The 23,866-nt window shown below is 46.2% G+C and overlaps 1 protein-coding gene across 1 annotated transcript in view; it reads left to right on the top strand.

The window, feature by feature from the left end:
• Positions 1-23,866, top strand: part of LOC144772039 (retinal guanylyl cyclase 2-like) — a 590,168-nt gene that overhangs the window by 225,594 nt on the left and 340,708 nt on the right. The window contains exon 4 of the mRNA XM_078656243.1: positions 13,024-13,108. Within this exon, the coding sequence (XP_078512369.1) occupies positions 13,024-13,108 (85 nt within the window). The remainder of the gene's footprint in view (positions 1-13,023; positions 13,109-23,866) is intronic.

Below are 23,866 nucleotides of genomic sequence, written 5' to 3' on the forward strand. Positions count from 1 at the left end.
TAAACTGTCCCGTGGAATCCCTCTCTATTTCACCTTGCACCTGGTCCGACCACCACCTCATCTCCTTTTCCTTACCCATTCACCCCCCAGCCAAACCCCCCCGCCCCAAAAACATCTGGGTTCGAGCATGGGGCCGTGTCAACCCGGAAGACCTCTCCTCCCTTCTTACCACTTCCCTCCCCTCCCTGCAGGGCCTCTCTACTCTTTCCCAGGTTGAGGCCATAGATCAGTGGCTCTCCGCTGGCAGTGACTCTGTTGCCCCGCTCAAACGTATTACTTCCAAGCACGACAAGGATGCCAACCGGTGGTTCAACGCAGAGCTTAAAGCCACCAAACTTACTGTACGCCGCGCGGAGCGGGCTTGGAGGAGAAGTTATTGCCCCACTTTAAGACTGGAGTATATTCACATCCTTGCCCAGTACAAAAAAGACATCTTGGCGGCCAAAACCGCCTACTTCTCCTCCAAAATCCTTGCGGCTGAAAATCAGCCTAAGGAGATTTTCATGATTGTCCAGAACCTGGCGTTCTCTGATAGAACAACTTTGAAGCCCGCCCCCTCTGAGGAACTCTGCCACGCCCTCAACAACTATTTCATCCATAAAATCTCTACTATCAAAGCCAATATCCCGCCCCCCTCACCCGCCTTTGTTGACCCCCAATTCCCCCTCCCAAGGGACTACTCACTGCCCTCCCCCCCATATCCAAGGAAGCCCTGTCTTCCTTGGTACCTTTGGTTAAATCTGGCTCTCCACTCGACCCCTGTCCTGCTCACATTCTCCGTCACATCTTTGTTTCCTGCCCGGATCCTCCCCTTCACCTCCTCAACAGTTCTCTGGCGAAAGGTGTGGTCCCCTCCCCCTTGAAGTCTGCGGTTATTGTGCCGATTTTAAAAAAACCTGGGGCAGACCCCTCTGTCCCTGCCAATTTCCGCCCCATCTCCCTTTTACCCTTCCTGGCAAAGGTGCTCGAGCGCCATGTCACTGGCGCTTTGAGCTCCTTTGTAGAGACTCACTGAGCTCTTGCTCCCCGCCAGGCCGGCTTCCGCCCCGCACACTCTACAGAGTCCGTTGTTATTTCGGTCTTGGACAACCTCAGGGAGGGTATGGATACCAACCGACCCCAGGCCCTTGTGCTCCTCGATCTCTCAGCCGCCTTTGACACGGTGGATCATACCATCTTGCTCTCCCGTGTCAGGGCGGCCGGGATCGGAGGGACGGCCTTGGTCTGGCTATCATCCTTCCTGAGCGACCGCACCCAGGCCGTTCGCCTGGGTGATTTCACAGCGGACGTCCGAAAAGTTCAGTGCGGGGTTCCCCAAGGCTCCTCCCTTTCCCCCCTCTTGTTCAATCTCTATATTGCCCCTCTTATCTTTTCTCTTCAACAAATGGAGGTCGCCGTATTTAATTATGCGGATGACCTCCAGCTGGTCTTTAACCTCTCCTCTTCTCCCTCTTCTGTCCTTAATTTTCAATCTGTCATGCTCCACATCCGGGACTGGATGAACCACAATCACCTTAAACTCAACCCCGATAAGACCGAGCTGGTGTTGACGGGTGGTTCATCCAGCCCCTGGTCCCCTCTCTTCTGGCCCCCTTCTCTTGGCCCTTCTCCAGAACCCTCTACCTCTGTTAAAACCCTCGGCATAAAGCTCAACTCTCAACTCACTCTTCACTCCCAGGTCAGCTCTGTGGTATCTTCCTCTTTCCTCTCACTGCGTACTATACGCAGGGTGTCCCGTTTCTTCACCTTCTCTGCTCTCAAACTCATCACCTTAGCCATGGTGGTGTCCCGCCTGGACTATGGCAATGCCCTATATGCAGGTATCCCTGCATATAGTTTACGGCGTTTGCAGCAGATACAAAACCAGGCGCCCCGCCTGGTTTTCAATCTTCCCAAATTTCACCGTTCTTCCCCTCTCTTGAAATCCCTGCACTGGCTCCCTGTGCGAGCCCGAATTCAATTCAAGCTCGCCTCCGTCACCTTCTTGGCCCGACTGGACCTGGCTCCAGCATTTATCTCCTCAGAGATCACCCCCTATGTACCCACCAGGGAACTCCGCTCGTCCTCCCAGTCCCTCCTCACTGTCCCACGCTACCGGACAAAGAAGTGGGGAGGCTCGAAATTTGCTACCCTTGCCCCGATCCTCTGGAATTCCCTTCCCTTGGATCTGCGATCCATCGCCCTGTACCCACAATTTCGCAAACATCTCAAAGCCCATTTGTTCACAAAATCCTTTGATTAAATCCCCAGCAGTCTCCCCCGTTTTTAGCCCTGGATCTGGTTAGCAGTAGCGCCAAGAAACCGCAGGTGTACGAGCGCTCTACAAGTATTTTAAAACTCAACTCAAACTCAAACTCAAACACATGTTTGCAGCTCCACAACCGTAGAGACAGTGAGAGACAGGAGTAAGCTAACCATAGCATCAGATGTAAAATCAATATATATTAACACCAAGGAGACAGGACATAAATGCTGACCTCGTGAGTGGTGGAGTTTCACTGTAAATAGCCCCCAGCAATCAAGGAAACTCACCCGAGAACTGAAGATGATCAAACTTTGTCACTTCAAGGAAAGCCTGAGTAGTGCCTCAGATGCCAAACAGGACAGCAGTAAGAGGATACAGGGTAAGGCACAAATCAAAGCAGGACTGGAAGTAAGACGCATGAGAGTCAATGAGGAGAACTTAGCAAGAAGGACCAAGGGAACCGAGGAGTAAAGTAAACAATAAAGGTGAGGGAACAAGGTTGGGTACAAACTGATACAAAGTAGAGAGTCAGAACAAATGCTGTTCCCAGAATTCTCCTCCCTAGTCGCATGACTCTTTATAGAGCTCTTCCAATTGTGACCTGGAAGTGTCAACATAGCCTGCCAGCTCAATAGAGAGTTGAGCAGCATGCAGTTATCAAAACCCTGTAAGTATCTGTCCTGCATGAGTGTAGTTTCCACTGTCCTGTCGTCCATCTTCGCATTATATGAAGTTCCCTGGGACCTTTCGGCAGACCCTGTGTTAAAATGTGGTCATGTTAATGCAGACTATATATTAAATATAGTAGGAGATGGCTTTGCATGATGTTACCTCGTGGCAAATACAGTAGAAAGGTGTTCTCAATTGTGAAATCTATGACAGACACCATTGGTAAAGATTTTACTTTGTGAACTATTTGACATATTCAATAGGAAAGGGTTAATGTTGTGGACTCCCTAACAAACACCACAGGAAGGGATTTAAATTGAATAATACAGATATCTGTTCGGGGTGGTGGGGCTATGGAGGTCTGGCTCTCGTTGTGTAAATTTAAAATTCAATGTTTAGTGTTTAGTTCTGCATTAAATAACATATTTTATTTAAATCTGTAAAAGTAAAAGCACTTGATGGACATTAATTTATTAAATGTTATTCTATGCTTAAGAGAGTTCTAGATTTCTGCCCACCACTTCATGGAGTAATCTTTGGACTTCTGTGCTTCCCTACCCTGAAGGTCACAAATGCTAAAGAGCAGGTGAAATTGAAAACACAGCAGCATATTTTTGGGGATTTTGCAGTACACTCATTACGTGAAATCCCTGAAATGAATCTGGTTTGCGTAATTATGTGGCATCCGCTGTAAATCTTTACCCGAAATGCGCATAAACAACAGAACACCAGGGGCTCAAAATGGATCCTTGAGCCAACAATTGATGCGAGGAAGCATTTGTGTGCGAAAATATAGTGCAAATCGACAGATTTGATTTGTGCTTAATTATGCGTAATTTTGCGTGATTTTTTATATTTGTGGTGGACAAAAGGTGTCAGTCACACTGCCATAACCATCCAACCTCACTCCTGGGTATTCTGAGCTCTAAGGCAAATAGGTAATCAAATTAATATTTTAGCAATTATCTAAGAACTTTAGAGAATTCAGATTTTACCCTATAGAAGGAATGAGCTATTCTCCAACATGAAAAGGGGCCCAAGACAAAAAGATCTACAAACAAAGTGCAGCCCAAGTTCAGTGTTTGAGTTGGAACTAAAATGGTACAAATAATAGCCGTGCTGTCTTTGGATGAGTATATGAAACTGGGTTATTAGATCAGGGAGGGGGTAAATACCCACCTCAATTATTTATCACAATCCTTTTTAGTGTGAACTACTGAAGTCACCAAATAAACCTGAGCTCAACCCCCTGGTAACTATGGCACAGAGCAGACAGGCTTCACTTAAATAGAGGCAATGTGTACATTATTTATGAAGTACTATAACAGTAATGAAGTTGAAAATGCAAAACAATAACAAATTTAAAATAAATTAATAGAACAATGGAGTGAAATGTAATAAACAAAATGATACCAGAATGACAACAATCTAATAAGGGGAACTGGGGATATGATAGTTTAAAGTTTTAAATAAAAATAGTACCAAGAAACCCAAAGTGGCAATGATAGTCAAAGGCCACAATAGAGCGGGACCGAAGCACACCTTGAAGTTGATAGCCATAGAACACAAGTCATATACACTAACCAGGTTTGTCCTTGTCAAAGATTTGACCTACTGACTTTAGTCCTTCAAGTACCAATTCAGCACAGGTGTACATTTCTGAAGCCTACTAATAGCTCTGGGGAGGCACTTAGAGACTCACAGGGTATCAGGTAGAGCCCAATAGACGGGTCCAGCCCAGGTCCAGTGGCCACTGGTCAGCTGGGCAGTTGAAGGAAAAGGCCTCTTGCAGCTTGTGATGTGCCGGATGTACGACATTACAACGCATGCTTTTACATCGCATGCTTTTACAACGCGAGTTTTACAACGCATACCATTACAACGCATAGCACTTTAGGGTGCTGGATAGTGAATAGTTTAATTTACTATTCCAACTCCAGTCCCCGTGGACACTAGGGAAGGTGTTGGACAGTAAATTAAACGTATTCCCTATCCTAGAGCACCCCCCAGCGCAATGCGTTGTAATGGTTTGCGTTGTAAAAGCTGCGATGTAAAAGCATTGCGTGGTAAAAGTTGCGTTGTAAGTGATGTTTCCCGATGTGCCTCTAGCTTTAACAGGAGGTCAGCCTTAAGATCTTGGAGTCAACTTCTTTGTCCTGGGTACAAGACAGAGAGCAGGCCCAGTCTGCTAGGCTCTTATCAGGTTGTCAGACATCAGGTTCAGTCCTCTTCTGATATTCCACAGGTCCAGACCTGTTTTCGGAAATAAGTGCCTAGAGGTGCCACATTTATGCTTGGCATGAGCTAGTGGGTTGAAATGACCCCTGTAGACACCCTAACCAACAGAATAAAGGTCCCCGGGGCTAAACCCACTCACTCTGGGAATTTTCAAGATGGTCGAAGTCTTCGGTCACACTAAAGTTGAGTTCTGAGAGGAAGGGATTCGTGTGGGAAGTAAATTATAGTAACCTAATGTCCTCCCATATCTAACACTAAAATCCAGTTTCACGCAGTCTGTGTACCTGCAACAAACTTATATACAAAAGTCTGGGCAATCAAAGCTGAGATTTCAGCAACCAGAGAGTGGATACACACAAAGGGGCTGATTATGAGTCTGGGGTTCCGAGGACTGCCAGACGCACGTGGGCACGGCAGTGGCAGGACCGCCACAGCTCTGCTGCAGCTGCCATAGAACCGCCACTCTCTGGTGGTGTTGCAGTGGTGTCGGTCGTCAATAAGCTTAGCGTGACCAAGAATATAAGCAGTTTCCTCTCCACCATGGATTTCATGGCCGTTCCTCCTCCATGAAAACCCTGGTGGCGAGGAAACCTTGTGAATGCACACAGGGGGGGCACAACATGTGCCCCCTGTGTGCATGTAGTTGTGCCTCCCCCTGGGTGCCTGCCCACCAGTTCCTACACGGCATAGACTTTTCAGTCCATGCCATGGGAATGCCAAAAAAAGCATTTCAGACTGGAGGAAACTCCTAATCTGACATGCAGCCTCACCACAAATTTGGCAGTGCGGCGGCAGGGCGGACCTGGTGCTGCACCGCCAAACTCATAATCGAGCCCAAAGTGTTTTGGCATTCCGTTTTCCTCCTTTGAAGTATCCCCTAAATGTTTTATGCAAAGCCCCAGCAGACTTGTCAAGCAGGTTGAGACCTTCAAACAGGATTTTACGCTTGAATGTCGAAGAGTATGATAAAAGCCCAACCCCGGTGATCACTCGAAACCATTTCTTGGTGATGTTTCCCTCCCACTGGGGTTGGTGTCAGGCTAACTAGAAGAACAAAAGTGGTTACCTAACACCATCACAGTGATGGTATCTGTAATACTATACTATTAAAAATAAATTGGGGCCAAGAATGATTTTGACACGGATGTATGATATTACAACGCATGCTTTTACCACGCATGCTTTTACCACTCAGTTTTTACAACGCATGCTATTACAACGCATATCGCTTTGGGGTGCTGGATAGTGAATAGTTTAATTTACTATTCCAACTCCAGTCCCCGTGGATAGTAGGGAAGGTGTCGGATAGTAAATTAAATCTATTCCCTATCCTAGAGCGCCCCCCTGCGCAATGCGTTGTAATGACATGCATTGTAATGGTTGCGTCGTAAAGGCACTGCGTGGTAAAAGTTGCGTTGTAAAGGATGTTTCCCTTTTGACACTTACTAGTTTTTGACTTTGGTTAAGGTCAGGGTTCATGCCACATTTTGGAACTGGTACACAATGCAAGGCACCAAGTTTTGGAATAACATACTCCTAACATAGTAAAGTAGAAACCTTACACAGGTGGTGGATTGCATGACTATATGCTTGAGTAAAAGACTCTGGGGCATATTCTCAAGGAGTTATCGCCATGTTATCAGCACTTTATCGCAGCAAAAGTAGCGGTAACATTATCACCCCATTCCTAAGCTGGTGCTAACAGCCCATAGCACCAGTTTACCTGTGATAGCAGCCGCAAAAAACATCGTCACAGATGACCCCCGCAACTATTGCTAATGAGATGCAGAGTATGCGTTCCCGTGGCAAAAGCCACAACAACACCACTCCGCAACATTCTCAACGACCAGCCAGATCGGTTATACGACCACAAAACATGCGATAAGGCACGTTAGCAGCAGTTAATTATTACCTGCTCTGACCTGGTGTAAAGTCGGACCACCCCCTGCACCACAAAAGGGAGTCCCGCCCACAGCCACACCTGAAGGGCAACAGATGACATAGAGCCACTGATCATGCAGCTGGGAGCCCCAACAGGACCACAACACCCAGTGCCACCATCCCCAGGACCCCCCTCCCCGGGCCCCCTCCAGCCAATGACATGCCACATCAACTACGTGGAATCATGTACCAAATAATCCACCTGATGTCGCACAATCACGTTTGGTGACATGCATGTGTCGTCACAAAAATGAGCATCACACATTCACCTTCGAATTAACAAATGAAAATGTATTCAAATAAACACAGAACAGAAATGAAGACACCTGGCAGCTCCCCTCGTGACAATCCTTAGGTCACAGCCTGCAAGACAAAAATCATGATGAGAAGGTGTGTCTTGCGCACATCAAATGACAGAGGGAGAGCGAAGTAGAGAGAGAGAGGGAGCAAGAGAAAGACGGACAGAGAGTGGGAGAGAGAGAGATAGACGGACAGAGAGGGGGAGAGAGAGAAAGATGGACAGAGAGGGAGAGAGAGAGATAGATGGACATAGAGGGGGAGAGAGAGAAAGACGGGCAGAGCGGGGAAGAGAGAGATAGACTGACAGAGAGGGGGTGAGAGAGAAAGACAGACAGAGAGGGGGAGAGAGACATAGTCTGACAGAGAGTGGGACAGAGACACCGATAATAGAAGAGATGGACAGGAAGAGAGAGTGCTGACACTGCGCACCCAGACCACACTGCTCACCTGCTGACACTGGTGTGTCTCCCACCACGTGCCGGTATGTAGTGCAGTTCACCAGGTCCCACATCTGAAACAGATCCGTCATCTGAAACAGAGTCCAGATACATGAATGGCAAAGTACATACAGTTGCACACAACATCATCGCCTGTCCGTCCCTGCGCACCCAGGCAGATGCACCCCAGCCCCTCCTACCGCCCAACGGTGCATGCCCGCTCCTGCGCACCCAGGCAGATGCACCCCAGCCCTCCTGCCACCCAGCAGTGTATGCCCGCCCCTGCGCACCAAGGCCTCACTGCTCACCTTCTGCCACCGGTGTGTAGCAATGAGGGCCCACCATGTGCCACTGCAAGCTACAAGCCCGGGGCCCGCGGACACGGCACCCTCCACATCATGCAGCACCGCTCCGCAGGCCACCAGGTCTCACTATTGATTCTGGGCCTTGATTTCGTCATGGCAGAGGACATACCAGTGCACCCGGCATCATTGCAGGCTGCACACCCGCTCAGCCTTTGAGGTGCCACAAACTCTGTGATCCAGAAGGCGACGCCACATGGTGGTAGGCCCCCGCTGTCCGCCGGCTCTAGCCTACACTAAGGTCCAGCAGGGCACACAAAACATGAGCAGTCCAGACCGCCAGGACGGGGCATCATCGCAGGCTGCACACCCGCTCAGCACTTAAGGTGCCCCTACCTCAGTGCACAGAAAGTCACCGTCCAGTGGCGGTGTGCCTGTGCAGGCCGCAGTATATCCGGTGCCACTAAGTATGTTCCCCGCAAGTCATGGACCCTGTATGATTAGGTATCGTGATGCGGACACCATCATGTCACCTCCGAGCCATTAGAATGTGATGTTGCAGGGCACTGGGCCCCCATGCCTACATGAACCTCACACGGATACACCCTGATAGAGGGTGGAAATGGCATCGAACATGTGCGCCCGGCCCTTTTTATTGGCAGGGTCACATGTCCTGTGACGCGTGAGCTGGATGGTTGTGGTGTGGGTGTATACCAGCCGTGAGGGAGTAGCTGTGGCATACTGACAACTAGACCTGTGATCAGCAGATTACTACAGGGCAGACCTGGGACATGTAGCGTTGCAGTCCCCCCTGTGAGCGTAAGCGGAGTGGACTGGCCTGGCGTATGCCAGTCCAGCGTAAAGGTTTGAAAAATGACCCCGGGGCTCTGGGCTAACCCTGGGCGTAGTATGCGTAGTGGGGCTACGCGAAGCTACGCAAAGTGGGCGAGAAACTACGCCCACCTACGCACTTCACATAGCCCCACCATGCGCCACCTGCTCCCCTCTCCTACATACCTAATTTTTGTAAATGGTGAAATAAAAGTAAATAAAAAGGCACTTACCTTGTCCATTGCGTCCCGGGGCTCCCTCTTCTCGTTCGCGCCGCCGTCGCCGCCATCTTGGATAGCAATGCACATGCGTGGCCGCCCGTGTATGCGCATTTCTCACGACAAAAATGCGCATGCGCGGGCGGCCACGCATGCGCATTGGTATCCAAGACGGCGGCAACGGCGGCGCGAACGAGCAGAGGGAGCCCCGGGATGCAGCGGACAAGGTAAGTGCCTTTTTATTTACTTTTATTTCACCATTTACAAAAATTTGGTATGTAGGGGAGGGCGGGAGGGAGGCGGGTGGCGGGCAACTGCGCTACGCCCACGGGGTGGGAATAGTGTTGCCTGCTACGCCTACTGTGCAAAGGGCGAAGTAGGCAACACTACGCCCACTCCGTGGGCGTAGCGAAGTCCTTCGCCCAGGGTTACTCTGGGAATGGTGTCGTATGGGGCTAGAGAAGGAAATAACTAATGTGGGCGAGAAACTACGCCCACCTACGCACTTCGCGTAGCCCCACCATGCGCCACCTGCTCCCCTCTCCTACATACCTAATTTTTGTAAATGGTGAAATAAAAGTAAATAAAAAGGCACTTACCTTGTCCGCTGCGTCCCGGGGCTCCCTCTTCTCGTTCGCGCCGCCGTCGCCGCCATCTTGGATAGCAATGCACATGCGTGGCCACCCGTGTATGCGCATTTCTCGCGACAAAAATGCGCATGCGCGGGCTGCCACGCATGCGCATTGGTATCCAAGACGGCGGCAACGGCGGCGCGAACGAGCAGAGGGAGCCCCGGGATGCAGCGGACAAGGTAAGTGCCTTTTTATTTACTTTTATTTCACCATTTACAAAAATTAGGTATGTAGGGGAGGGCGGGAGGGAGGCGGTGGCGGGCAACTGCGCTACGCCCACGGGGTACTGTGCAAAGGGCGAAGTAGGCAACACTACGCCCACTCCGTGGGCGTAGCGAAGTCCTTCGCCCAGGGTTACTCTGGGAATGGTGCCGTATGGGGCTAGAGAAGGAAATAACTAATGTGTGTTTCCGTGTCATAGTGCTGGCGTCACCGCATTCGGCAACCTGTCACCCAGTGACCCAAGTTCAATGCCATGAGTTACATGGACGTAAGGGGGAATCACTGAGCCTACATTTATCCATACTTCCACACTTGAAAGACCATAGATATGACAAATCTGTGTGATTAGGAATGTTTAATGCACATTCAGTGGAGTGTTGCATCTGGAGCAGTACAAGGCCGTGCAAACCCCACATGATGATGTTGGCCTGTGCAAGGCCAGCCAGAGTCCTTCAGGGAATGACAAGTCCAAAGGAAGAGGAAGTGTTCAGTCTGCAGTCTGATTGCTGTGTCATTAGCGATCAAACAGTATATGGCAGTCCATGTCGAGGTCCAAGGTGAGTGCCACAAGATTCATCGGTGGACAGTGGAAGGTGATGATGCAGAGGGCAGAACCAAGCAGAAACAGGCCATATGGAGGAGATGAATGCTACTGCGTCCTTCTTACCACGAATGTGGTTTCATCTTCATCTTCGTCCTCTGCAGTTTCATGTGCCTCACATGTGGGTGGTGGTGCCCTTTCTCCAGCACTGTGTGGCAGTGACACCTCAGGGGCCGGAGGTGGAATGTCTGCTGCACTGTGTGGCACGGACACTTCAGGGGGCGGAGATGTGGATGTAGTGGTAGCAGCAGCATGCTTCAGCGCCAGGCCTTGTGGCAGCAATGCCATGAGGATGGTCTTGAGGTCCTTGAGGAAACCAGCTACCACTCGCTGGTGTGCAGCTGTGGCAGCTGCTCATTCCGCATTCGCCCGCTCCATGGTCTCCATTAACCTCTGCATGTTTCCCAACTCCTGTGTGACATCGCTAGAGCCACTCTGACTGGACAGTTGTTCTAGTTTCTGAGTCAGGGCTCCAGCGATGTCAGCCATGGTCCGTTGGAGACCATGGAGCAGACTGTTGGTCTCCAATAGGGACCGTGAGTAGTCCCTGATGAGACTTAGACACCCACGTACGGCATCTAGTTTGTCTGCCATGCGGTCTAAGCCTACCTGCACCTGTTTAACCAGCTGCTCCTGGCACCCCAACATACGGCGTTGGAAGGCCATGTGTTCTTTGTGGGGGCCATGATGGGAGGTGCTGCCTGCTGTGTGGTCTGTGCAGGGGGTGGGGTCTCCTCGTTGCAGCTGGGATGCCCTGCTTCTGGAGGTGGGCTGCAGAGGCTGTCGATGAACTCTTGGAGGGCATCAGAGTCGAAGCTGTGGTGGTCCTCTTCGTCATCAGAGGCGAGAGGGTCGGGCTGCTCTGCAGGAGGTGTTGATTCTCCCTCTGCAATGTGAAGAGGAGATGCAGTTTAACAATGTGTTCACATCTAGGTTGTTGCATTGTACATGTTTACATACAGACTGCATGTCTGTGTACTTTATGGCTGTTTGGGAGGTGCTGCCTATTTGATGAGGACAGTGGACATTTCGACAACAGACGCGTGTGTGTTTGTACTTGTACCTTATCAACTCACATTTCCCTGCACTGCCAAATGTAATTGGCCAGTGCCGACACCCATGCAGCACCAGTTGTGTCCTGTGTTCTGTTGTAGATGTTTTGCAGTTTGTACCACATAGTTGTCAGTGTTCATGTACTCTGCATGTTATGTGTGTGTGCTGCATTTCGGGGGAGTCACCCCTGCACTCTGATTTTTTGCCACTTCTCTATTTCACGCAATGTGCCTTTGACTTCTGTCCTTTTACAGTGCTGAGATGTTGCATACTTGGGTATATTGGTCTCTTGGTGGGAGTTGGAGGCTGGGGCATGGTTTGTCAGCAGATGTGCTCAGCTCGATTGTGCATGTTTGCCATTGTGCCCATCTCCCCCGTCCCCCCAATCCCTGGTTGTTACTCACCCTATTGCTGCTGTGTCATGTTGAGCAGTTTCTGGTCCTCCAACTCCTACCACCGTCTCCCCACTGATGACTGTGGACACAATTTCCTCCATATCGTCCAGATCCTCCTGTGGCGCAGGACTCCCACCTCCAGTTTGCATTGCTGCCTTCAGTCGGTGGCGAGTTTTAGCTTGGTTTTGCGTTTGCCATCATTCTAGCGCCTCTTCACCTCTTCCATTGTCCTCTTCAGCACTCTTACTGCATTCACCTTGTCCACGATGAACTGCTACAGTCCATTTTTGGTTGCCAATGACACAGTAGAGGTGACAAACAGTTGTTGCTGGTGTTTTACCACCTCCGTTATCAGTATCCAGTTTTCCTGCTGACTGAACCGCTTCTTCATACTCTTCTTCTCCTTGGCCTTCCCTGACCCCAAGGTCCCAGGCTGGTCCTCTGGGGGGCTTGTGGGGTTCTTGTTCTCCTCCGTACATGCTCCGGCAATATCCATTGTGCTTCGCTGTTGTTTGGCATTTGTTTGTCTGTTTTTTTCCCACTTTTTTATGGTGATTTTTACCGCCTGATGCGTGTGAATTGCAGGCCTGTCACTGGTTTTTGCTGATTTTTATATCACAATTGGCCTCATCACAGGTTTTTTTGCGTTCGTGTTTCACATTTTTGCGGCATGGCATTTATTTTAAGGGTTGTCTGATGACTATCGCATGGTACTGCCATGTTGAGAGTACTTAGTTAACACAGTATAATTTTCCTGCGATGGACTGCGATGTTGAGTGTTGCATTAAGTTACTTTTGCGATGTTTATCACACGTTCTTCAGAATATGCCCCTGTGAGTATATGTTTATTCTCTGAACAGCCACACTATAATATATGTTTAACAATAAATATAAATAAGTACATTTTCAATAATGTTTTTTGTTTATCTTTTGGTCTAGGTATTGAACCATCAATAGTGATCCTGGCGTTTGGTTTAATATTTGCCATGGTACTATGTGCTTTTGCAGTTTCTCATCTTATCAGGTATTTTTTATTTTTTAAAGTGTGCAGTGTGAAAACCAACATTTATGCATATATGAAATACTCATTTGAAGAAGAATCAAATTTTGTATGTGATGTCTCACTAATAAATTTTGCAACTTCTGCGTCAAATTCAATGGCAGGATTCATTAAATGAAAAATTAGTTAAAGTTTTATATTTGAAGTGAGGAGAATTAGCAATAGTTGTATGAAAAAGTTGTTAATAATGTGAGACTTTTAAAGAATTATCATACAGTTAGCTTAACATTTCATTCAATTGGGGAAATAAACAATTAAAAAAATGGTTCTATTTAATCCCATCTTTCGTTGCAAAGCAAGAGATTGTGCAGTGCTGTCGGTACAGGTATTTTGGCAACACTGCTCAGCATCTTCATTTGCAAAATAAGGCTACAAGATAAACACCGAAGGCCCGATTCACAAAGAAAAACTTAGACTTAAGTCTAAGTTTACTACTTTTTGGTATTCTCAAAGGTCAGCTATTACTAGTAACTTTACTACTAGTAAGCTTACAAGTAGTAAAGTTACTAGTGGTAAAGTTACTATGAGTACAGTTACTACTAGTAAAGTTATTAGTAGTAATTTTCCTTGGTGAATACCAAAAAGTAGTAAACATACTCTTAAGCTTAAGTTACCTTTGTGAATCCCTAAACTTGGGTGTCTGAGGACAAGTAAGGAAGGGATGGGATGTACAAGACAAGCCATTCACCATTTTTGTACGCTATGGCCCTCATTATGAGTGTTCCAAAGGTATGGGCTGGAAATTCTGCATGCAATGTAACCGATACCAGAGATCAGTATTGTTGCAAGGTGATCCACTTTAGCCCCATATGTGGGAGGTAGTGTGTCTGTGCTGAATTCCTCATGTGAATCTGAAATTCCAGAGTTTTTAATGAGGACAAAGTCCTCCATGTTTTATGTTGGGAATTTGTCTCTGATAAAATATACAAGATGTCTGCCCCACATCAACAACTAGTGCAGTAACACTGCACCATTTGTAATCCAGTTTTGGGCTCACATTATGAGAAGCCTCAAGTTGCTGGGTGGCAAGACTGCATTCGGTGTTATCGATACCAGAAATATCGGTATCATCAGGGCTGGTATTACTGGACTGAAAGTTGATCACCTGTAACCTGTATGGAATGGAGAATAACATGTAAATTGCACATATTCCCACACCTGAAACTGCAATTAACTTGGAAGATTTGCCAGCACTAAAATAAGTGGCAGTACCGCACCCAGGACTACTAGATGGGGTAATCCAACATCTCTTCTCATTCCGAATTGAGATAGAAACTCTTGTTAATGTCGCAATCACAAATGACACAGCCACAGAGTCTATTTTATTTCTCCATTTTATTCTTTTGGTTTAATTTAATACTACGGCCGGGAGTGCAGCGTACAGAAATGGGTCTGAGGACTGACTCAAAGTACAATAGTTTCAAATGTCTTTTTATACATTTCTTGAAGCACCATTAAACAATTCATAGATCCTGTTTCAGGAATAAAATGTGGGTCTTGTCATAAAGTGATAAATTATTCCCACCTGATGGCGAATGCAGGTGGGCCTGAACCTTGCGGGCCAGTGGGTAACGTGTCCGAATGGGGAGCGTGTGATCACTGCATGTGTAATGTGTACTGTGCCCTGATTGTTCCTAACTTAATGTGGCATCTAACTTTATGTGTGCTTTGTCCTGATTGTCTGAGTGTTCCTAACTTAATGTGGCATCTAACTTTATGGTGTTTTGGGAACGTGCGCCCCTCCGGATATGTGCGTTTTTTTTGTGGCCAATCTCTTAGGACCAATGTGGTGTTGCTGCCTATTTTTGGGACTAATCTAGGTTTTTCCAGTTTGCATGTTTGCCCTGCTGGTTACGTGCCACCCCCCTGTAATCTGGCAATCATTAGCCTCATGCCTAGGGTACAGGGCATGCCTGGCCATGTATTTCTGACTCTGATTGATGGAGCGTTCATATCGGGGGATTTCGACAACAGTGATTCGATTTCGTTTTTGTGCATACACATATCATTGCGTACATCAACATCAATATTAGCTTATGTGCACATGCAAGTGGCCATCTTGATGAAAAAAACATTCTAAGACTGTTTTCTACCAATAGCATGAAACAGGGAGAGAAAGCAAGAAAGAAAAAAGTATTCGCTCACTGCCATGCAAAGTCAGACATCAGCAGTGGCAGGACACATCAACCAATCAAAGTACTATGAGACTGAAATGCTACTGGGTTGGACAAATACAAGAAAAGGAAAGATAGCCTTCAAACCAGGGAAGTGACTCATACAACAAAGCCTTCCAATCATTAGCAAGGGGCTAACGGAAAGCCACTCTATGTATATGCAAGGTACTAGAAGGAATAGGTCCATCTGTGAACAGTGTATGAGAGAGACCTACAATCAAATTATTACATATAATTTTAAATGATAAATATGTATATCTACACACACACACACACAAACACAGCATCTGAATAAATGCTGTTGTCCACGTGTGGAAACTAAATATACATTAATGATGAAAGTACAGACAATAATAACGCATGCATCAAAAGAATACAGCAAAAAGAAAAACAACTTTAATTCTGTGAACTTGTAACTATTGCTAAAACAGAAAAATGACCTAATTAAGTCCTGTTCATGATGCCCCAATTCACACATGTATTTTCCTTTTTGCTTTGCAACCCCACCATTATCACTCTAGTTGGTACAGGTCACTAATCAACTCCAAGCTTTAAGGGTATATGGTAGTCTGTGTTAGCTGCTGCAAGGACTTAGAGTCTCCCCAACCCCAGAGCAGAATGCTGTGGGAACTGAACCACTAATACTGGGGATTACCACAATAACCATATTTAGTTTCATATTGTCCCCAATGCTTCACTCAGGGTCTTTGTAGCCACTACCAGCCAGGAGCGACCGGTATGCTGAAGGAGAAGGGGCGGGCAGGTGGGAGTGATGGAGGGGCACTCGGGATCACAGAGGGGAATAAAAAAAATTAAAAAAAGTACCTTCAGCCGGCCGCATTGTGCTCCTCTTCACCCCTTCAGGAAGTCACAGACCCCAAGAATGCAGTGCAGCCAATCCTGAAGCTGCTCTTGCGCATGATGGGTACCTAAAATTTACCAATACAATGGATAAGAAAACAATCAGATTTATGGATTTGGACATCACGGCCGAAAATGGAAAATGACAACCAAGAAGCACTTTAAACCCACAGCCAAAAACTCACTTCTCCGATTCGATAGTTTTCACCCGAGGCTAGTACGTGGAAATTTACCTTTCGGACTACCTAAGACTCTGCAGAAACTGCAGTGACATCATAGATTACAAACAAGAGGCCAATTCTCTTTCATCTAAACTGAGAAAACGCGGATACCCTGAAAGAGGGATCCGCACGGCACAGAAATGTGCCAGAAATCAGAATAGAGAAGGCCTGCTGGAAACAATAGCATGGGCTCCCACTCCTATACCATTCACATGTGTAACGACGTACAATACCTTCTCCAAACAGGTGTCGAAAATCATATAGAGACATTGGTGGATCCTAGGAACAGGGAAACTCAATTGGGAAAAGCCTTTGTTTTCATACAAGAAAGCACGCAGCCTCCAGGACAGCTTAGTGTCAACCTGTCCTCACATATAGGCACCTCCCACTCGTACAGTTCTGAATGTGTGGGGACTTCCCAATGTGACGGGCCATTTTCCCTGCGGGAACTGCAGTGGGTGTCCTCTCACCCATACAGTCAAAACTCTAAACTTGGAATCTGGAAAGATGTGGCAGATAACCAAACATACCGATTGTTATTCCTGTAACGTTATCTACTTGATAACCTGTCCCTGTGGTCTCTGAAATGACGACACATGAGATCAAAACTCGCATTTGCGAACATTGCAGTAACATCAGATGTAAGCGGAGTATCACCAGGAAGGCAGACCATTTCTTTGAAACTGGACACACCACCAACAATCTCAGGTGGGTGATCATTGAACAACTGGATCCCAACACCCAGAATCTTCCACATCGCCTGTTCGAAAAGGAACACCGTTGGGTATATCGCCTGGTCACTAACAGGTTAGGCTTAAATGACAGTATACCCTGGAATGCAATTAATAATCTCTAATTAGGACTTGATAAAACCATCATGACATCTGTACGTTCCTACACCGTTCCATACTCATAGCGCGTTCCCATCTTCTTCACCCGCGGGCCTGAACTAGCTGACTTTTTGGTGCCCATAAGCCCACTGTCGCAAACCCCACTATGCCGCGACCTCATAAATATTGGTATTGCCCCATAACTTCTAAACCATTCCTCTGGACAAGTATGTATGTCAACGGCTCTACCGTATTTACACAAGACATCACCTCTTGTATGGCTGAACCTGTTTCTTTGAATAATATCTGTGCCAGTACGGGTTCTCGCTAATAATTGCCTACTATTGCTTCCTCAAATTTTGATTTATTTTCTTCTTCCTCTTCAGCAAAACATTTTTTTCACGCAATTTATGCTAATTCCGCATCAAGCCTCTCTGTGGAAAATGATCTTTGATTGTGCAACATAGTCATATTTTAAATTACCACAAAGCAAGGCAATACTCCCTCACTTTTGTGGGCCACTTAGAGAATAAGTGCAGCGTTCCAGCCCTAGCAAGTGCATTTTGCCATCATGCCGCTGACGTGACCATACGCAATTGACGTGGCTACATCCACCGGCTTCCGGCGCTTTCACTACAAACGTGCAATTGTTGCCAGCCTGCGATATCACCGGGATCCCGTTGAGGACCGCTGTAGGTATCAGAGGGTGGACATCCACCGCATCACCAAATGCGATAAAGTGCACGCAACAAAATTAGTTTTATTTATTTATATGTTTACTTACCTGTTAAACTCCGTAATCCATACATTACTACCCCCCACCCTGCCCCTCCCCTCCCCCACGTCACCACCCTGCCGGTACTCCCACTACCGGCCGCGGCTGGTGGACATCCTTGAAGAAGTAAGTCTTACCTCCGACTTCCATTTTGGCTAAATCTTGCTCCTTTCTGCTATTGTCCTAAGGGCTGACCGACTATCATTTTCTCATCCGTAGTGTGTGACTACAGGAGTCCACCCCATTCTGGGATCATTTAAGCTACTTAATAAATGTAGCTCTCGTAAGCCTTACCTCTCTTCTTTTCTGCCATTTGTTTCACGTTTTCTACAAACCGCTAGTAGCATAACGCATGAAAGCGGCACTTGATAGTTTTTTGGCACAACGAAATTTGCTTTCAATATCTTCGCATAACGTTACCTACCATTTGAAACAAACTACACTATCTGCAGGACTCAACCGTCTCATTTACGAATTAGCTAGGCCTATTCCAGGCCCCAGCTCACTTCACGTGTACACCCCACTCAACTCGCCGGCGTGTCTCAGTACCCAATTTCTTGTGTAATATAGCATTCACTGTGTACAATTGCCTGCCCGTGTGTATGGGTGTAATGTGGATCCTGTCACTTGCTTTACATAACATCACACAAATGTTAAACCATAAGCACAATGTCACCCTTCATAGTGGGTGCCTGCCTTCCCACCAGCACACCCCTTCCCATTACCAGTATATTAATCTGTATATGAGAACTGTTTGTTTTATTTTATGTTGTGTTTTATTGTTTCAGATTAATTTACTGCACAGTGGTAACCGTACGTACAGTATTGCCACTGAATAACAGCAAACCTTTGCATGTGTGCTCACTTTTCTATCTTGCACTCCGATTCGGTCCTGACAAAAGCCTCAGTACTATTTTATTGAGGCTGAAACATGTAGACCATTTAATTGGGATAAGGAAGACCAATTTATCATCATACATATCCAAACTTTATTTTTAAACATGCCCCAGAGAATCAAGAATAAAAATCAATGATTGGATACTCTGGATGTACTTTTAATTTGCACCTGTCCCTCTCACATACTCACCCACAAGAAACCCCCTCCACTGTAGTTCTGGCATCGCAGCACAGCTGGGATGCACTCGGCAGCCCAGCTGGGAACCCCATAATGAAGCATGCCACCAACTAGGCTGGTGGATGAGGGTTCTTTAAAAAACCAAATGGTTTCTTAACATTCCTGTGAATCCATCTGTTTGTCTGACTATCTATCTATCTCGATACCTATCTGTTCATCTAAATCTATCTATCTATCTATCTATCTATCTATCTATCTATCTATCTATCTATCTATCTATCTATCTATCTATCTATCTATCTATCTACTATCTACTATCTATCTATGTAACCTTCTTGTTAGACCTGTAAGTCTTAGGGTGGTCTTCCCCCAAGCCCTTTGCCTACTTCATCGGAACAATAGGTAGGCATAGCCTGGGTGAGAGAGCAGCTTGATGATTGTTTGACTACAATCGCTCCTCCTCTCCTGTGTTTAAGCTCATGGGGCCATAGTTAGGCACCAACAATATTGTTTTCAGGAACGTACCAAATTAGGTAATGTATGGACGCATGCCTATAATATGCACATAAAACCTTGACATTGATCAGGCAGACCACATAGGTTTTCTCTAGAGTGGTAGAAGGCATCAACCACTTTGGTCCTGAAGAAGAAGCCTAGGGGAAGGCATGGAAACATGTAGACCAGGGAGGGAACAGCTCATCATAGCATACATTCATCCTTCCCGCTTTTTACTAATACCAGCTACAGGGAGTATTTTAACATTTTTTTCCACTCAGTCAGGTATTTTTTAACTCACTACATTATATTCTGACCCTTCCACTCTCACACCTATACATAGAATCACCTCACTAATGAGTGCTTCCACATCTATGTCGGTTGTAGCACGCCCGTCCCGCAGCAGTTGGGAAGAACCCGATGATGAAGCATGACCAAGGGATCTTTTGGTGGGTGAGGGTTATTTTAACAAAATATATCGTTTTTCTATATACCCTTAGGAAAACATATTAATTTCTCACACTTGGTTCAGAACAATCCCTGGAAGGACAGTATTTTCTATGTATGAAGGGTGGACTTTCTCTGTTTTTTTGCATATATGGAGGAGGCTGAGTCCACAGCTTATCGCACCTTTTCACTCCATCTTTTTTTTAAGATTACTATCTGCTTTTCTATCCATCTGTTTGTCTGTCTACCTATCTATCTAGGTACCTATCTGTTTATCTAAATCTATCTATCTATCTATCTATCTATCTATCTATCTATCTATCTATCTATCTATCTATCTATCTATCTATCTATCTATCTATCTATCTATCTATCTATCTATCTATCTATCTATCTATCTATCTATCTATCTATCTATCTATCTATCTATCTATCTATCTATCTATCTATCTATCTATCTATATATCTATCTATCTATCTATCTATCCATCTAACTATCTATCTATCTATGTTACCCTCTTTTTAGGCATGTCAGACTTAGGGTGGTCTTCCCCCAAACCCTTTGCCCACTTACCTCCAATTTCAATTTTTGATGAAATTAGTTTCCATTTACCTTAGGACTCTGTGCTCTTCATCACTGCTAAACAGTGCTAAAGTGCTTGTGTTCAAACCACTAAACATGGTTTGATTGGCATATACCTAGCTAACATATTTAATATACTTATAAGTCCGCTGTAGAGTGATATACCATATACTCAGGGCACGTAAATTAAACATTACCTGTGAAACTGCAGCACTTATTGTCCCATCAACTTAAGTAGCCTCTGGATCATGGCCTGGGCCTGCCAGTGAAGCGTGAATGAAGTATTAAACTGCCATGTCAACTTTGTATTTAATCCCCCTTGCCAAGCCTTAAACTCTCCTTATGTTACATATAGGTCACCCCTGAGGTATGCCCTAGGTAGCCCATTGGGTAGGATGCCATGAAATTAGGTGGTGTAGGTTTTACATGTCCAATTAGTGGAAAACACTTACATTTGTTTTCCACTACTGTGAGGCCTACCCATCTCATAGGATAACATTGGGGATTCCTAGTAAGCTGTAATTTCTAAGTGGGAGCAGGTAGATATGTCATGTGTGGTACCTATGAAATTCTAATAATATACCCTCTTTAAGGGTAAAATCTGATTTTTCATTACAATTTTGAAAATGCCACTTTTAAAAAGCTGACATATTCTTGCCCATAGCGCTTCATGCCTGCGGCTTGTCTTGGGTCACATGACTGGGTGTAGCTGACAAACTTTGTGAATTCCTCCCAGGCAGTCCCACAATAGAGGGATTAGGTGTGCCTCAATGGGCCATCTGCTGGCAAGATGGGGAGTGGTGAAGCTGAGCACAGCCCCACTTACACCTGAATAGCCTGTGCTCTACCTTCACACAAATGCCCTAACTACCCTGTTTTGTTACTACAGCCAACTTGGAGCAAGGGCAGAGGAGTCAGGAAATTCCATGCACTTTAAAGAAACATTCCAGGAGCTTCTCGCACCTTCCAGAAGAAGGACACCAGGGTATAAAAATAAGAACTTCAGCCCACTCTTAAATTCCCTACTGGATCTGTGGAAGGACTCCCAGAGGATTGCCTGCTGCTGTGACCTGCTGTGCACTCTGCCAGACAGCTGCAGTACTTGAAAAGACTTCTTTTAATGAAATTAATAAAAAAATATTTTTGTATAGCACACTACTGCCTGAAGGTATCTAGGCACTTTATGCTGCAAAAAAAAAAATGGAATTTCGTATTTTTTTAGCGCTCGTATCACCCCCAGTGGGGTCTCAAGGCGCTTGTACGCATACCGCTGTGGAACCCTTCCTGGCTTTTCCCTGTGAAGGGCCCACTCCTGGGCACCCCCAAGGTGAAGCCAGGCATCCTAGCGCTGTTGGGGCTATTGTGGAGATTAAGCAACCTATTGCCCAGAGTTGCAGAGTGGGACCCATGATTAGAATAGGCACGAAGGCGAGAATTATCAGGTCCGAGGAAATTGAGCCCAAGACCCGCCGAGGCAGGAATTGAACCCTGGTCCAGGGCCAGACCTCTGCATCAGGGTCTGCCGCTCTAACCATTGAGCCACACTTCTCCACCACTTCTCCACCACTCCACACTTCTCCAGGAAGATATAGAAGATAATTAAGGGGATACTAAACTGAGGAAACAATAAAACTATTGATTAAAAAGCCATGTTTTCAAGGCTTCAATGAAAGCAGGGCGACCTGTGCAGGTCTTCAGGAAAAGAGGAAAGGAGTTCTGTATTTTAGCTATACAGTGAAAGAAGCTCCTGCCTCCTCAGTGAGATCTCTAAACGTAACTTTGGGAACCATGATATTGTGGGCAGACGAAGACTGCAAGACTCTGGATGGGTGCTACCAGATTAATTTCTACTTCAGATGTTCTGGGCCAAAACCATGTAATGCTTTAAGCACGATGCAAAGTACTTTTACATCAATGTGCTTGCAAATAGGAAGCCAGAAGAACTGAACCAGGGGTTGGGTCCCAGAATGATTCTTGGGGATCCTAAGAGGCGAACGCGCTGCGGCTTTCTAGAGGACTTGTAATTTATTCCTAGGTCTTTGCTGCAAATTAACATAAAGCCCATTACAATAATCAAGTTTCAATAGCTCTTGTGCAGTAAGCACCAGATTTTGCATGTCTTGCAGAATAAATGGAAACTCTTCCACAGAATTTTGTGAATGAAAAAAGACGGTAGGTCACAGCATTGATGTTTTTGTCAAATGGCAATTTGTTATCGAAAATGATACCAAGGTTTTTGGCCACTAAGTGGTCGACCAGAAAGAAGTATTTTTGCCTAACAAAAAGAACTTGGTTTACCCGGAGTTTAGTTTTAGGCAAATATTGGACATCCAATTACTAATCTCCGGCATGCAGCTATGGAATCTACTTGCTGTACCTTCCGGTTTGCCGGCCACTGATACTTTGCTGCCTGGAACCTGCCTTGAACACTCAGAAGCCAGCCCTGCTGTTGAGCCCTGCATCTTCATCTACGCCCAGAGTTTTCCACCAAGAGCTAGTTTGAAGGCCTCCTGTTCAGAGCCACAGGGGCAGAAAAGGTTCCCACCATCTTAAACCTGCACCTGGATCCTGCCATAGTCTTGAACCACCAAAAGGTGTCCCACTAGTCCTAGAGCCTTTGTTGTGGTGCCAAAGTTGCCCAGATGACCAATTTGCAAATGTGAAAACCTAGACAAAATTTGGCCCAAAAATGCTCTGAGAACGAGGAGGAGACCAATACCTACCTGCTTGCCTACCTTCCTTAGGTGCATCGCTGGTCGACCGGTTTTGGGGTTTCACCCCTCCTCAGCCAGGATAGCTTGATTCCAGTGGCACAGTGAACCCAGGACCCACGTCTGGGCATACCTAGTGCACTTAGGGCGAGAAAGCAAAAGACACCGAATTGATGGTCGGAATGCAGAACAAATCAAAACATCCGCACCCCAGTCAAGAGTTCTGGGTTAAATCCATCATTCTTTTGCTAACCATGCCACCCCAGTTTAGACCTGGTGTGAGAAGTTGGCCTGATGTGCAGTGTTCACTATTCTAGTGATCACTATATATCAGTCCAAACAACCCTTATTGATGATTGGTTGTAAGTCAACCTTATAGACCAGCTATCCTAGTAGCATGGATACGAGCAGTCTAAGGCTAAGACTCTAGAGGGCGTGTTAAGCCAGCTGTTTTACCATCACATTACCCCTTGAACACCCAGTGAAAGGACACCACACAAGTGTTATGAAAATAAACAATGTATTTATTAGAATCACAACAACCCTGTAC

This window comes from Lissotriton helveticus, chromosome 8 (genome assembly GCF_964261635.1).
Source record: "Lissotriton helveticus chromosome 8, aLisHel1.1, whole genome shotgun sequence".
In the NCBI taxonomy this organism is placed as follows: domain Eukaryota; kingdom Metazoa; phylum Chordata; class Amphibia; order Caudata; family Salamandridae; genus Lissotriton; species Lissotriton helveticus.